This window comes from Cucurbita maxima, unplaced genomic scaffold, assembly GCF_002738345.1.
Source record: "Cucurbita maxima cultivar Rimu unplaced genomic scaffold, Cmax_1.0 Cma_Scf00034, whole genome shotgun sequence".
Lineage (NCBI taxonomy): Eukaryota > Viridiplantae > Streptophyta > Magnoliopsida > Cucurbitales > Cucurbitaceae > Cucurbita > Cucurbita maxima.
In genome coordinates this window covers 2,274,207-2,286,173 of record NW_019272050.1, presented here as the reverse complement: position 1 = coordinate 2,286,173, position 11,967 = coordinate 2,274,207, and the positions used below count along the sequence as shown (strand labels likewise).

General features: G+C 38.4%; 3 protein-coding genes and 1 long non-coding RNA gene across 7 annotated transcripts; 1 reads left to right on the top strand and 3 right to left on the bottom strand.

Annotated features, from left to right (window-relative positions):
• The first annotated feature begins 648 nt into the window (after positions 1-648).
• LOC111467474 (protein phosphatase 2C 57-like) lies at positions 649-3,939 on the top strand. Of its 3 annotated transcripts, none has more exons than XR_002714570.1 (11): positions 649-1,437; positions 1,596-1,724; positions 1,810-1,912; positions 2,154-2,264; positions 2,526-2,605; positions 2,691-2,744; positions 2,871-2,987; positions 3,076-3,164; positions 3,273-3,305; positions 3,401-3,447; positions 3,694-3,740. XR_002714570.1 is itself a non-coding variant. In XM_023112385.1 (11 exons), exons 1-11 carry the CDS (start codon positions 1,127-1,129, stop codon positions 3,818-3,820), a joined length of 1,167 nt encoding a protein of 388 aa, XP_022968153.1. In that variant the 5' UTR covers positions 656-1,126; the 3' UTR covers positions 3,821-3,939. The 3 variants fall into 3 exon arrangements, 2 of the variants coding, with proteins under 2 accessions (XP_022968154.1, XP_022968153.1); XM_023112385.1 differs by having other exon boundaries at positions 656-1,437; positions 3,110-3,164; positions 3,694-3,939; XM_023112386.1 differs by lacking the exons at positions 3,401-3,447; positions 3,694-3,740 and having other exon boundaries at positions 3,273-3,306.
• On the bottom strand, positions 3,780-5,034 carry LOC111467484. The gene is made up of 3 exons (XR_002714571.1): positions 4,671-5,034; positions 3,941-4,582; positions 3,780-3,872 (listed from the first exon to the last, which is right to left on the bottom strand). It is a non-coding gene; the product is annotated as an uncharacterized LOC111467484 (long non-coding RNA).
• A 419-nt stretch (positions 5,035-5,453) lies between these two features.
• LOC111467475 (45 kDa calcium-binding protein) lies at positions 5,454-8,474 on the bottom strand. 2 transcript variants are annotated; one of them, XM_023112388.1, is made up of 7 exons: positions 7,359-8,474; positions 6,824-7,162; positions 6,576-6,678; positions 6,432-6,497; positions 6,191-6,346; positions 6,021-6,117; positions 5,454-5,939 (listed from the first exon to the last, which is right to left on the bottom strand). In XM_023112388.1, the coding sequence occupies exons 1-7, from the start codon at positions 7,420-7,422 to the stop codon at positions 5,814-5,816; spliced, it is 951 nt and encodes a 316-aa protein (XP_022968156.1). In that variant the 5' UTR covers positions 7,423-8,474; the 3' UTR covers positions 5,454-5,813. The 2 variants fall into 2 exon arrangements, with proteins under 2 accessions (XP_022968156.1, XP_022968155.1); XM_023112387.1 differs by having other exon boundaries at positions 6,824-8,473.
• A 490-nt stretch (positions 8,475-8,964) lies between these two features.
• On the bottom strand, positions 8,965-11,161 carry LOC111467480 (thylakoid lumenal 17.4 kDa protein, chloroplastic-like). The gene is made up of 4 exons (XM_023112395.1): positions 10,825-11,161; positions 10,269-10,393; positions 9,513-9,759; positions 8,965-9,296 (listed from the first exon to the last, which is right to left on the bottom strand). The coding sequence occupies exons 1-4, from the start codon at positions 10,940-10,942 to the stop codon at positions 9,073-9,075; spliced, it is 714 nt and encodes a 237-aa protein (XP_022968163.1). The 5' UTR covers positions 10,943-11,161; the 3' UTR covers positions 8,965-9,072.
• Between the last annotated feature and the right edge of the window lie 806 nt (positions 11,162-11,967).

The following is an 11,967-nucleotide window of genomic DNA, read 5'->3' as shown; positions in this document are numbered from 1 at the left end:
TTTTTTTTTTTTTTTTTTTTTTTTCGTTCTTCCTTTTGCTGTTTCACAAATATTTATGTGTTTGTAGGGAGCAATTTGGATATCATTCATCTCCTATTGAAATCCAACTTTTAAGCATCTCTTGTTGTACTTCTACTTCTACTTGGTAGTTATATGTATTTATAGTTTGAGTCAAGATATGAACCTCTTAACATTTTAGTCAAGCTTATTATGCCCATGTTTATTGCCTCTTCTACAGCCACATTAATTCTTGTGCATGGTTTAGTTATATTAATAAACAAAAAGCAAGCTTGTTTTCTAATTTTGAATTGTATTTTTTTTTTAATAATTTCTATTAGGATTCATGAATTAATGCTTAAATGATAACTTGATATGACTATTAAATTTAACTAATGTTAAATTAATGAATCAAATATTTATTTAATTTATGAAAATTTTCAACAACAAGAGAAATCAAATTTGGAAAAAAAAAAAATAATAAGGCTAAAATTATTGATTGTTTATAAAGGACATTTTCTTTTAGACTATGAAACATCATAATCTAAATGTGGAGCATGAATGAGACTTTTTACCTTCCTATTTTGCCCTTACAATTTCAATAAACTCTCATTTTCTTCTTTCTTCAAATAGTTGCAACTATTGGGTCGAGATGCCCATTGAGAAAATTCACTACATCGTAAGTGGTTACATGGTGAACCAATAATGTATCGTGAGTGAAGTGTGCAAACTGTAAGACAAGAATTAAACTTAGCCTCAAATTCCGTTCCTTTCCTTCCTTGAGCTCCTCTAAAATGTCAACATATTTCTCAAGAAAAAAACCAGAATCAAACCAAACAGAAGCCAAGAGACGGTCAAGATTACAACTTTGGAGATGAGCCACAGGTTTCACAGTCAGACCCCACTTGGTGATGGTATACCTGCATCGTTTTGTCTGTCCAACAATGAACCATCTCTTTCCATAGCTGTGGGGGCAACATTCAAACCATCTCTAACCATGGTATCTGATCCGTTAACCCAATTAGAGGCCTTCCTTCATTCTCTTATCTTTCCCTCTTAATGTAATCTCCTTCACACAAGTATTTGATTTGAATTGGACTCAACTGGGTTTGGAGTTTCGATTCAGCAAATGGCTTTGTTGAGTCCTCGATTGCATAGATTCCGCTTATTAACCAAGCTCCACCAAGCCTCTGCCTCCAAGCCCACTAAAGCAAATCAGCTCACTGTCAGAAGAAAAACCGGATGCTGCTATGCCATAGCTGTTGATGCTCCATCTTCTTTAACAGATGCTGCGGGAATCAGATGGGGTTCGACCACTTTGCAAGGCTTGCGGGAAGAAATGGAGGACGATGCTGTTGTGCGGTCTGATGGTCTTAATGGCTTCTTGTTTGCTGCAGTGTTCGATGGCCATGGTGGCTGTTCCTCCGTCAAGTTCCTCAGGTGGGAACCCAACAGGGCATCTTGTGGTGAAATCTTTAGGATTTATGAACATATGTATTGCAGAGTGGAGGCTTCCTTCACAATGTCATTGGTTTATTCATAGTGCCAAAAATAGATAATAAACAAGGCCTTTGATAGTGTAAATAATATGGCAATAGGGAGGAGCTGTACAAAGACTGCATAACAGCTGTACAAGGTGGTCTTCTGTTGAATGGAGGGGATTTTGAAGTGATCAAAGCGGCTTTGGAGAAGGCTTTTGACGGTACTGATAAAAGATTACTCCCTTTGTAAGTGGAAAGTCCAGTTCTTCACTTGGTTATATCCTCTCAGTGCAATTCTGCATTTGACGTAATTTTTGCTCAACTTTTCAAGGCTGGAGGCAGCTGGGAAGGAAGATGAATCTGGTTCCACTGCAACTGTTGCATTCATACGAAATGATGTTATGTTCATTTCACATGTTGGTGACTCTTGTGTTGTAAGCATCAACCTGGTGATCTTTATATCTCAGTTTCTTGGCATAGGAACCAGTTCTAAGCATTGTTATTCTCTTTCTTAGTTAGTTTTGGAACTCAGTTTTGTGGGACTGGTTCTTTTATGTGCCCTTCTACATTCTTTCTGGTTCTTTTATGTGCCCTTCTACATTCTTTCATGTTTTTCAATGAAAGCTTGGTTTCTCATTTAGACCTTCAAAATTCAGAGCTGATTTGTTCATGCAGGTGTTGTCACGTTCCGGAGGAGCACAGGTATTGACGAGTTCTCATCGGCCTTATGGAAACAACACCGCCTCACTGCAAGAAATTAGAAGAATTAGAGAAGCAGGTGGATGGGTGTGTACCTGTTTCAGTTAACTCTCTTACCCATTTCTTCCATATAAAACATAATCATTCGATGCTTGTGTATTTGACATTTAAACTCTTTGTTGCTCGCTGCCCTGTTTGAAACAGGAAATGCAGCAATTGCCTACGTTAATCTGCCATTCTTACTGTTGAAAAATGACTGTCAATGTTATTTATCTGTCAAAAGACCAAATCCTTTTTTGAGTCATTAAAAATTTAGATACTCATTATTGCAGCTTTTGGTGTCTTTAGATCGTTGACGGGAGAATCTGTGGAGACATCTCTGTTTCTCGTGCATTTGGTGACATACGATTCAAGACGAAGAAATACGAGTTTGGTCCTTTTAACTCTCTTCTAATATTCTCGAGCTTCAGAAGATTTCTTTTTGCATCTCCTTATGGTCGTTCTATATAACAGGATGCTGAGAAAAGGAGTTGAAGAAGGGAGATGGTCTGAAAAGTTTGTTTCTCGGTAGGTATGCTTTATGATTCCTCACTTGTATCTTTCTTATTTCATTTTTCAACGCTTATTGTTTAGTATTACTAATTGATTCAATTAAGGAAGCAGTTTGACCATAAAATCTTTTTAACTCATCAGTGTACAGTTCAATGGCGATTTGGTAACCGCATCACCAGAAGTTCTTCAGCTTACCCTCGGATCAAATGTCGAGTTTATACTGATAGCATCAGATGGCCTATGGGATTACATGAATAGGTCATTTTTCGTATCTCAGTCATTTCTAGGCTTCAGTCTTTATGTCCCGAAGATTTATCAGATTGTCCATCAACTTCGATCTAGATAGACTAAATAAGTGCCATTTTCGGGTATTGTATCAGCTTCGATGCGGTTAAGTTTGTTCGGAATCAATTGAGTCAGCATGGTGATGTTCAGGTGTACATCATGTTACTTGTATTCTTTAATCTTTTACGCACTCTATTTCTTGCTGTGTCTGTTTGCTTATGGTTCAACTTCTAACTTCTCATTTACTTTGATTTTCAGTTAGCTTGTGAAGCCCTCGCACAAGCAGCCTTGGTAATACTCACACAATTTGCTTTGTTTAAAGCTTCTAATAACAAGAACTTGGTTTCCAGTTCTAATAAAGCAAATATTATGTTTGTATCTTGTAGGACAAAGGGTCACAAGACAATATCAGCATTATCATGGCTGATTTGGGGTGAGTACACTTAAGTATAAACATGTCAAATGAGGAGACCGTCATAATAGTAGGCATTAAAAGAATCAAAGTTCAAATGGCTTTGCTTGTTTCCAAATGCATAGAAACAGTACTTTCTTCTGAGAAGCTAAATACAGCAGCTAACGAAACTCGAAACTCGATCTCAGTTATTAGACTGTCTTATTTGTTGTTGCGGGAGTTCTTCCAATACAAATATGATTTAAACTAACTGGAGGTGAGATGCAGGCGGACAGATTGGCAGAATTTGCCCCTCCAGCAAGACAACGTCATATATGAAGTGGCTCAAGCTTTTGGTACGATTGGGGTCGTTTCTTTCGGTATTTGGTGGGCGTCCTCTATTTTCTGTCTTTAAAGTTTGTGTGTCCCACTGTTGTATAATCAGCTTATTGTTCCATACTTTTCATCTGTAAAGTGTAAGTGAATAGTTATACAATGTATCACATCTTAAGCTAGTTTAGATGACTTAACCTACCCTCACAAGAGTTTGACGCCTTAACTATCATGCCTCTAAAACTGCACTACAACTTGTTGAATCATTCTACACCTTCCGTTAGGATTCAGAACTTTTCAATTTGGAAGTCTTATTTGGTTCACAAGGAGACTATCAGGAGAGTTCCCATTTTCATCCTCATTATTTGCCCAAGGGAAACACAGGAATCTCAAGTCCTATGTCTTTCCAGTGCCTGGTTTCTGAGGCTCATGCTTATCCACAGGATCATCATAATCTGGTCTGTAAACAATCAAAAGCTTCCTCATCTCCCTTTGGAATCCATCCTTCATGTAAGAAAACATTACTGTAAGCTAACCAACACAATACACATTGTATAACTTTCCTGAGTGAAAATTACTCACACCTCAGAAATTCTCGTCCAGGTCAGATTCCTGAAACAGATCAAACTCATCAGAACTGTTCTTAACGAATCTGTTGACATCAAATTATATACTTGTATAATATCTGGATCTCTCATGTCTCTGACAGTAGGGACTAGAGAAGTTGTTAAAGAGAAAAGTAAATAGCTTCCAAACATGAAAAACCACATATTCACCACTTTACAGTATACCTTGTTAGGAGAGTGATTAAGATTCATCCTAGTATTGGAGGCCTCAAACTCTCCTGCAATGGAAGGAAGAAAAAAAGGAGGTTATCTGTCTCTTAAGCTATGGCACTGAGCGAGTTCTGTGATGTTGAAAGATTATGTTACCTGTAGAGAAGGAAAAAAGGAAATAAGAAAGGCAGTGGTTTTGGAGGCCACGACTGATCTTTCTACTTCTTCGTGTAAGAAAGGAATGGTTTCTAAAGTTGCATGCACTGCCTGCCTTGCCTGCCCTTCATCAGAGTCAACTTAAAGCCTTTTTTCTTTTTAAATGTTTCCATTGAAAAGTACTCAAACATGATGGAAGGTGGCCTCCATAAAAAAAGACCTCCAATAGCAGCAGCCATTTTCTGTTAGGCTAAGCTGCCTCCCATGTATAACATTGTGGCAAGGACAATTTGGAAGTGGAACAACAGAAGACTACTTTTTCTTTATAAAAAAAATATATATCTTGAGAAAACTCAAAACAGAACCTATATCCTGTTTTCCTTTTAAGCCATTGTCTAATCTTCATAAGAAAACGAAAAGGCTTTCTAAAATAAGCGATCATCAACCTATACAATAATCGAAGTAGCACCTCTTGGCGTAACAATACTTGATGCCGTACGGTTGATAGAGCAAATAATATTCAAGAATCAAAAACCCAGGTAGTTACTAAAGCTCCAATACATCAATCAAAGGCATTTGAGTTCATATTTGTCTCTTTAACCATTGTAGATCTATCTATCTATAGGGGTTGATCTCATCCGTTTCAAGTTGAATGTTATAACTCTATAAAACTAGTTAGCATAATGAGAATTGCAAGTCTTGGAACTAATTTTTTACCATAAAATCTTAAAACCCATACACAACTGAAATAAAGCATATAATTGCATGCTAAACTTGACTTCCCCCCCCCTAGATAACAGGTATATACATAAATAAACAGGAAACAATATGATGAGCACCATGGGCGAAATGAAAAAAAAAAACAGAAAATAAAATGATTTACAATAAATGAAGTTGGTAAAAAGAAAGAAAAAGGGGGACAGAAAATCTGTCTACCATAATTAATTTTAATATACAGCATAGACGAGAGGCTATTCTTTACATTTGAAGGAAAACAGTGGAAAATGGATCAAAATTTAGAGGGTAGGTGAGTTAATAGCAACCCAGACCATTTTATCTTGTTTATTTCCTTCACCCCTATGCAACCCATCAAATACAATCTAAAATCTAAGCTTAAGAAAAGAAAAGAAGAAGAAAAAACCATCAAAGTTCATCATGGGAATCGTCTTCATAGTCGCCATTTTGATTTTCATATAGTGTGGTGTAGAACACGTACTCATGTTTAAGCATCTCCTCGAGTGTTAAGAACCCATCTTTGTTATCATCAGCCTGCAGCGTTAATTACAGCATAAAATTGAGTGAATCATCATGTTTGTTTTCTTAATCTCTTCAAATCAACTACTAATATACCTCATTAATCAAATAAGCTGCGTAATGTTGGGCATGAGAAAGTTCTCCAGGATTAAGATACTGGAACAATGGCCTTAATTCTTCCACTGTCAATACTCTGCACACAATTTTTTGATATTAAAAACACCCAACACGTTGGTATGAAGCAGATATATAGATCAAATGCGTACTCATCCTCATCAAGATCAAGCTCATCAAATTTCTCTTCTGCGGTCGGTACGTCGACCCCTTGAGTTTCGAATTCAATATAGCTCTTGTATATGTTGTATGCGTGGTGGAGGAATTCATCAAAACTGAGTTTTCCATCTCTGCCATAGTCCATGCGCCTGCACACATATTAAACACAAGCTGATGCTTTGATTTTCAATGCAGATGGCAAAAGTTAAGAGCTTGAGTATGGGGAAAGGTTACTTCATTTTCTCGCTCAACAGCCAGTTTTGTATTCGGTAATTGCTGCTGTCTTGTGGGTGCAGGAAACTGCAGCACACAAAGATCACATTCCATTCTTACAAGGAAACACATGTTTCAAATTAATGGTTGAAAATGGTACATTACTCTTTCAGTTCATCAAAATTGAGCAATCCATTTGGGTCAACATCAGCATTTGTGAATTGCTGTTTCCACCATCCAGCTTGTCCATGCCCCGTTTCGTTTCTAGCTGTTTCACAATGTTCATTTCAATCCCAGAATGTGTTTGGGTTACCCAGAAAACAATGGTTTGTTTTGATCTATCATCATTCTAGTTTTCAGGAAAATGGGAATTTCTTGAACTTCCCCAGCATTAAAGAAACCAAAAGGCTTACCAATATCTTCCTCTGAAAACTGCGGCAGATATTCGTGGAAAGATATGGCGCCATCTCCGTTCTTGTCGTAGAAAGCTAACTCTCTCCTCGTTCTGCTGTTCAATTTGTCGATGGTTTGCTCAGTAATCCAATTGCTCATCTCCTCGTAATTGATAAGCCCATCTTTTGGGGAGTGGTCCACCAAAGGAAACAATACGACCAGCCTCGACGAAATGTTCAATCTCCCTTCGTCGTTGGAATATCTGTAAGCCTCGGGAATCTTTGCCTTCGCAGTTCGTTCCACTCCAATCGCGTTTCCTCGGCTTCCCAACTCACGTTCCTCTGCGATTCTTTCCAATTCTGCCACAAGAGGATCAAAAGTGGGGGTTCGGAATTTGTAACCTAGGCGACGAGTTAGTTCTTGACGGTTCCGATCGGGGAGATCGGACGGCGAAAATACGAAGAAAGCAGCGAAGGCGGCGAATATAAGAACATAAACCACCGCCCTCCCCATTTGAGGACGCCGAAAATGACAAGTTCAGGACAAGATAGAAACCTGGATCAGGTGGGATTCCATTGCAATAATCTCGATGGCGAAAACGATTATCTACAGAAGCCATTGACGAAATAGTAGTGAAAATATCGGAGGTTAGGATGGGGGAAGACGGTGAACGGAGCACCGTTCACTAAGCTTGCAATATTAGACAATGGCGGAATCCATTCTGAGGCTGACAACTTTTGGATTCTAAAATAGGCGACAAGTTATCCACAGACAAAACAAAAGAATGGGTCTCTTTCCATTTATAAACCACATTAAATCATCAACAATCATTGACCATTCGTTACCATTTACATTAACAATAGAAATTCCTGCTTCTTTCCTTCCTCGTTAATCCCACCTGTTAACTTCCACATACCATATTTTTGCAGCAAAAATGGCGGCTACTGTTTTAATGCTGAAACGTGCAAAGAAGATGCAGAGAAGAGATAACCCAGATGAGAGAAAGAAGATGCAGAGAAGAGATAACCCAGATGAGGGAAAAGCGAGAAATGGTGCAAAAAGCCTCCATTTTTGCAACATTTCTTGCTGAAATGAGCATCGCAGAAAGAAGCAGCAGGAGCATCATAAAAAGAAAGAAAAAGGGTTGATTAGTTTCCATTTGCATCTGCTGCTCTGTTTGGAATACTCATTTGAGCAAGAAAAGTTGGAAAGAGGATACAGAAATTCACATTTCGTGTTGAGCATGATTGAGTGATAGTGAATGGTATGCATGAAGCTGAGGGTTGGGTTCATATAAATAGAAAGCACTTCAAAAAGAGGTGGAAAGTTGGAAGTAGGAGGAGGGAGGAGTTTGCAGGGAAATTATTACGAAAAGAACATGAATGGTGACAGACAAAAGTGCTTCTGCCAGGCTGCTTGAACTCTGTGCGTCTGATATAATAACAACATAATTTTCTCACATCATCCCAATTATTTTGGCATAGGATTCCCTTTACCACCCTTGTTTGGCTTGGTTCTTCAAGGACTCCCACACTTGAATGTTGGGTAACGAAGGACAGACAGACATCTGTGAAGGAATTTCAGGTGGCCCTGTGGAATGACAGCTCAAAAAGTTTCAAAAACACAACAAACTTTCTCTAATCTATATTTTACAGTTCCTTAACATTGAACTCTCTGTCAAAAGAACCTCTCATCTTTTGGTCCAGACTCGACTTGACTCACTGAGTTATGTTCTTGATTTTTCTTTCCCATATTGGTTAAATTTGATATGTAGGCTATTATGATAAAGTTTGCAGAAAGTATGGTGGGTGACCCTTGTTAGGTACGAGTACTGTAGTGTTAGTGGGGGCCTCCTGGTGATGGCACTTGATATTGATTGGCCACTGATACGGCATCTGTAACAATACATGAGGGTTTGAAGAAAAGATTGGCATCTTTTTAGTGACATCACATTCAGAGAACGACTCATTCCATGCAAAAATAAAAATATATGCGCATCCGGTGAACCGAGCCCCGGCCAGTACCGTGGAGGGTACTATGATACCACTGCACTAGATGCGCTTAAATAGGCAGTTAAGAGTATACTCAAAAGAAAAAACATCAGATTTTGTTCCTAACGAAAGAAGATTATGGAAAACATGAACTTGACAGTGACACCACATTGTTCTTCAACAGAAGTTAGAGGGAGTTCTCTCTTTGAATATGTATTACTTACCAAAATCATATAAGTTGTTTATACAATACAATACATACACAGACTATATTGAAATCATCGACATCCCAATTCAGCTCTTCCTTCAGGACTAATAGTTGGATTTACACACAGTTTCTGAAGATCAATGTAGCCTATGATTGTGTCCTCAAAAACTGCATCTTGTAATTGAGCATCATCAAATGTGGACCCTGAAACTACAGTGTTCTTGAACAAAGCTCCTTGGAGATTGGCTTTCCCAAAATTTACCCTATCTAGAACCGCATTCGAGAAATCGACACCTGCAATACGCAATGTTGTCATGATGTTTGAATCCATATTATGAGTGTTTTTCAGGATATTCGTTAGCAAATGTGATGAGTATGTGGCTATGCCCTACATATTTTAGAGTTGGGAGATCCAAGGACGAGCTTTAGATCAATTAAAATGAAAGTCTTTCTCCTATCTTGACAATCCGCCTGGCTATTGGAGTTGGGGTAAGATAGAGAGAATTTTACCCTTGAAGCTGGCTCCAACAGCATATGCTTTTGACATTACCACTTCAGAGAGGTCTGCACCATCAAACTTTGCTTCTGACATCAACGCAGCAGCAAGAGATTTCCCTTTTAACTGGCTTTTTTCATTTGTGTAGTCACAGAAACGAAGATCAATTGGCTTATCATACACACCATTTGCTTGACCTATAGTGTTGCCAACAAAAGCACGCTCACATCGGTTGGGTTCTGTCGACAGTGGAGGAAGCCTCTGCAAGTCCCACATATTATATTATCAGTTCAACAGGTTTATTTCTCGAGGTTAAACATAATGAGTTGTTTCACACTTGCCACACAAAGTGAACGAATTTTGTTGATCATGACTATAAAAGGAAGAATTTTGTTGCCCACCACTACCCGATATTGTCCTCTTTCAACTTTCCCTTCCGCATCGGCTAGAGAGATAGATGTTTCTACACTCTTATAAAGAATGTTTCATTTTCCTCTCCAATCGATACCATTTGTAACAGTCTAAGTCCACCGCTAACAGATATTGTCCTCTTAGGGCTTTTCCTTCCATGGTTACCCTCAAGGTTTTAAAATAAGCCTGCTAACGAGAGGTTTCTACACTCGTATAAAGAATGTTTCGCTCCCCTCCCCAACCGACGTGAGATCTCACAACATTAATACAAGATCGAAAGTGAAGAATGTCACAGATGTGGGTATTAATTGTTAATTGCCTCAAGGCATGTGGATGGAGAAATGCGATAGGCTATTGACCTGAGTAGCTGCAAACACAGGAGTGGTATTTGTCAAAGCCCAAACAGCAAGAAGACCACAAGCTACAGTACCAATGTGCTTGCAAGATGACAAGCTCTCTTTTGGTTCAGCCCCATCCACAGTAGCTGCAATTTCACCACACCGAACACTTGTTTCATCAGTTAAGAAAATGGCATTGCAGATAAGGCTCCATTAAACACAAGTCATAATGATTATGTTGCTTTCCCAACAAGTGGGGTTGAGTTCAAATTGCATTCGCCCAAGCACATCAAAGGGTACGCAAAAACAGGAATTTTTACCAATTTAGGGATTACTCAATGCATTTACCCAGAACCAGCATCCTGATCCTAACAACATAAGATGCAGCAAAGGGCAGAGACCGGGAAAAAGAAAACATTGCTCCCCAGATTCTAATGCAATTTGCCCACAAAAAGGGGTACGATGAGGAGCAATCGTTCAAGTAAATCAATGCATAAAACTGGAGTGAATTAAAAAAACAAAGAAAGGAAAAGCAGGGGCAGTTCAAAACCCAAGAAGAGGAGGAAGAAAGACTAACCACAGCAAGTGATACGGGCGAGGGAAGGGGCAAGTGGGGATACAAGCTGTGGGCGTTTTGCAGAGTAGAAGCTGCGAGGGAAACCATTCTGAGAGAGTGGAATTGAAAAAGTGGCCATTTGGAAAAATGAATTCCCTCTCCCTCGCTCCCTACGCTTCACTTATCCGTTCTGAGATGTTGGGGATCTGATATTGATGGCGTGGCAGTACACGTAGGATTATGGCTAAAAAACTTGGACATTACATTATTGAGTTCCCCAGGAAAACAAAAGCAAAGCTCTGTTCGTGATTCAACCTCCTCCATTAATGGGTGTGTTAGGAGGGAAAGCATTAATATTAGCTTTGAAAGCTAATTCATGGCCAACCCTTCCTCTCTCACCTTCCTTCCAACAACACTGAAATGAATGAGCTTCGTTGGGGATTGCAGTTTTGGGGTGTTGGATTGTGATGGGGAGGACCATATCCTCCTCTCACTTACTCTAAACACAATAAATGAGGAGGATGCTTTTGGCATCCAAGTGCTCCCCAACTTTCTTCTTCCACTAAAATTGTCTCTCCATCTTTTCTTTTCTTTTCTTTTTCGCAAGTAAGCGGTTGTTTGAATATTGGAATTCTCAAATAATTGAAATCCGAGTGATTGCCGTAGAATATGACTTGCATTGACTTTGAATCTCAACTTGCACTCTCAGTTTGACTTCGAATCTCAATTTCCAGTATTTGTTCATACCTTGCCTTAATTATTTTAATGTTCTTTTGAGTGTGCTGACAATGCTTGGACAGCTGAACTAACCATAATAAGAGCGTGAATTGGGCTAATATGGAATAAACAAGAAAAAAAGATAAAAGAAAGTAAACGACAATAAATACAAAGAGTCACAATGAACATAATACAACAAAAAAACAATAACAGCAAATAATTAAAAGATAATGGACTTTAACCTCATTTCACATTTCACATTATGGAATTTGGAATATCTCCCAAATCATATTATATATAATATGTTTTTTTTTTTTTAACAAAATATATGAAATTATTATAGATATTCAATTTGGAGATAAGTTGATATCCCCAAAAATAAGCAATATAAATGAGATGGTTGTTGGCTCACCGTAACTACTTTTTTTTTTTTTTTTTTTTTTTGTT

What these genes read in the sequence shown, in the direction of transcription:
- LOC111467475 (XM_023112387.1), bottom strand. Translation starts at nt 7,316, where the DNA reads ATGGGGAGGGCGGTGGTTTATGTTCTTATATTCGCCGCCTTCGCTGCT. An exon ending in CTGTTGAGCGAGAAAATGAA is followed by an intron (nt 6,347 to 6,431) that starts GTAACCTTTCCC and finishes ATATGTGTGCAG; the next exon opens with GCGCATGGACTATGGCAGAG. An exon ending in CAGCTTATTTGATTAATGAG is followed by an intron (nt 5,940 to 6,020) that starts GTATATTAGTAG and finishes TTAACGCTGCAG; the next exon opens with GCTGATGATAACAAAGATGG.
- LOC111467474 (XM_023112385.1), top strand. Translation starts at nt 1,127, where the DNA reads ATGGCTTTGTTGAGTCCTCGATTGCATAGATTCCGCTTATTAACCAAG. An exon ending in TTAGAGAAGCAGGTGGATGG is followed by an intron (nt 2,265 to 2,525) that starts GTGTGTACCTGT and finishes TGGTGTCTTTAG; the next exon opens with ATCGTTGACGGGAGAATCTG. An exon ending in GTCAGCATGGTGATGTTCAG is followed by an intron (nt 3,165 to 3,272) that starts GTGTACATCATG and finishes TTTGATTTTCAG; the next exon opens with TTAGCTTGTGAAGCCCTCGC.
- LOC111467480 (XM_023112395.1), bottom strand. Translation starts at nt 10,942, where the DNA reads ATGGCCACTTTTTCAATTCCACTCTCTCAGAATGGTTTCCCTCGCAGC. An exon ending in CGCCCGTATCACTTGCTGTG is followed by an intron (nt 10,394 to 10,824) that starts GTTAGTCTTTCT and finishes GTGAAATTGCAG; the next exon opens with CTACTGTGGATGGGGCTGAA. An exon ending in TGTTGGAGCCAGCTTCAAGG is followed by an intron (nt 9,297 to 9,512) that starts GTAAAATTCTCT and finishes TGCGTATTGCAG; the next exon opens with GTGTCGATTTCTCGAATGCG.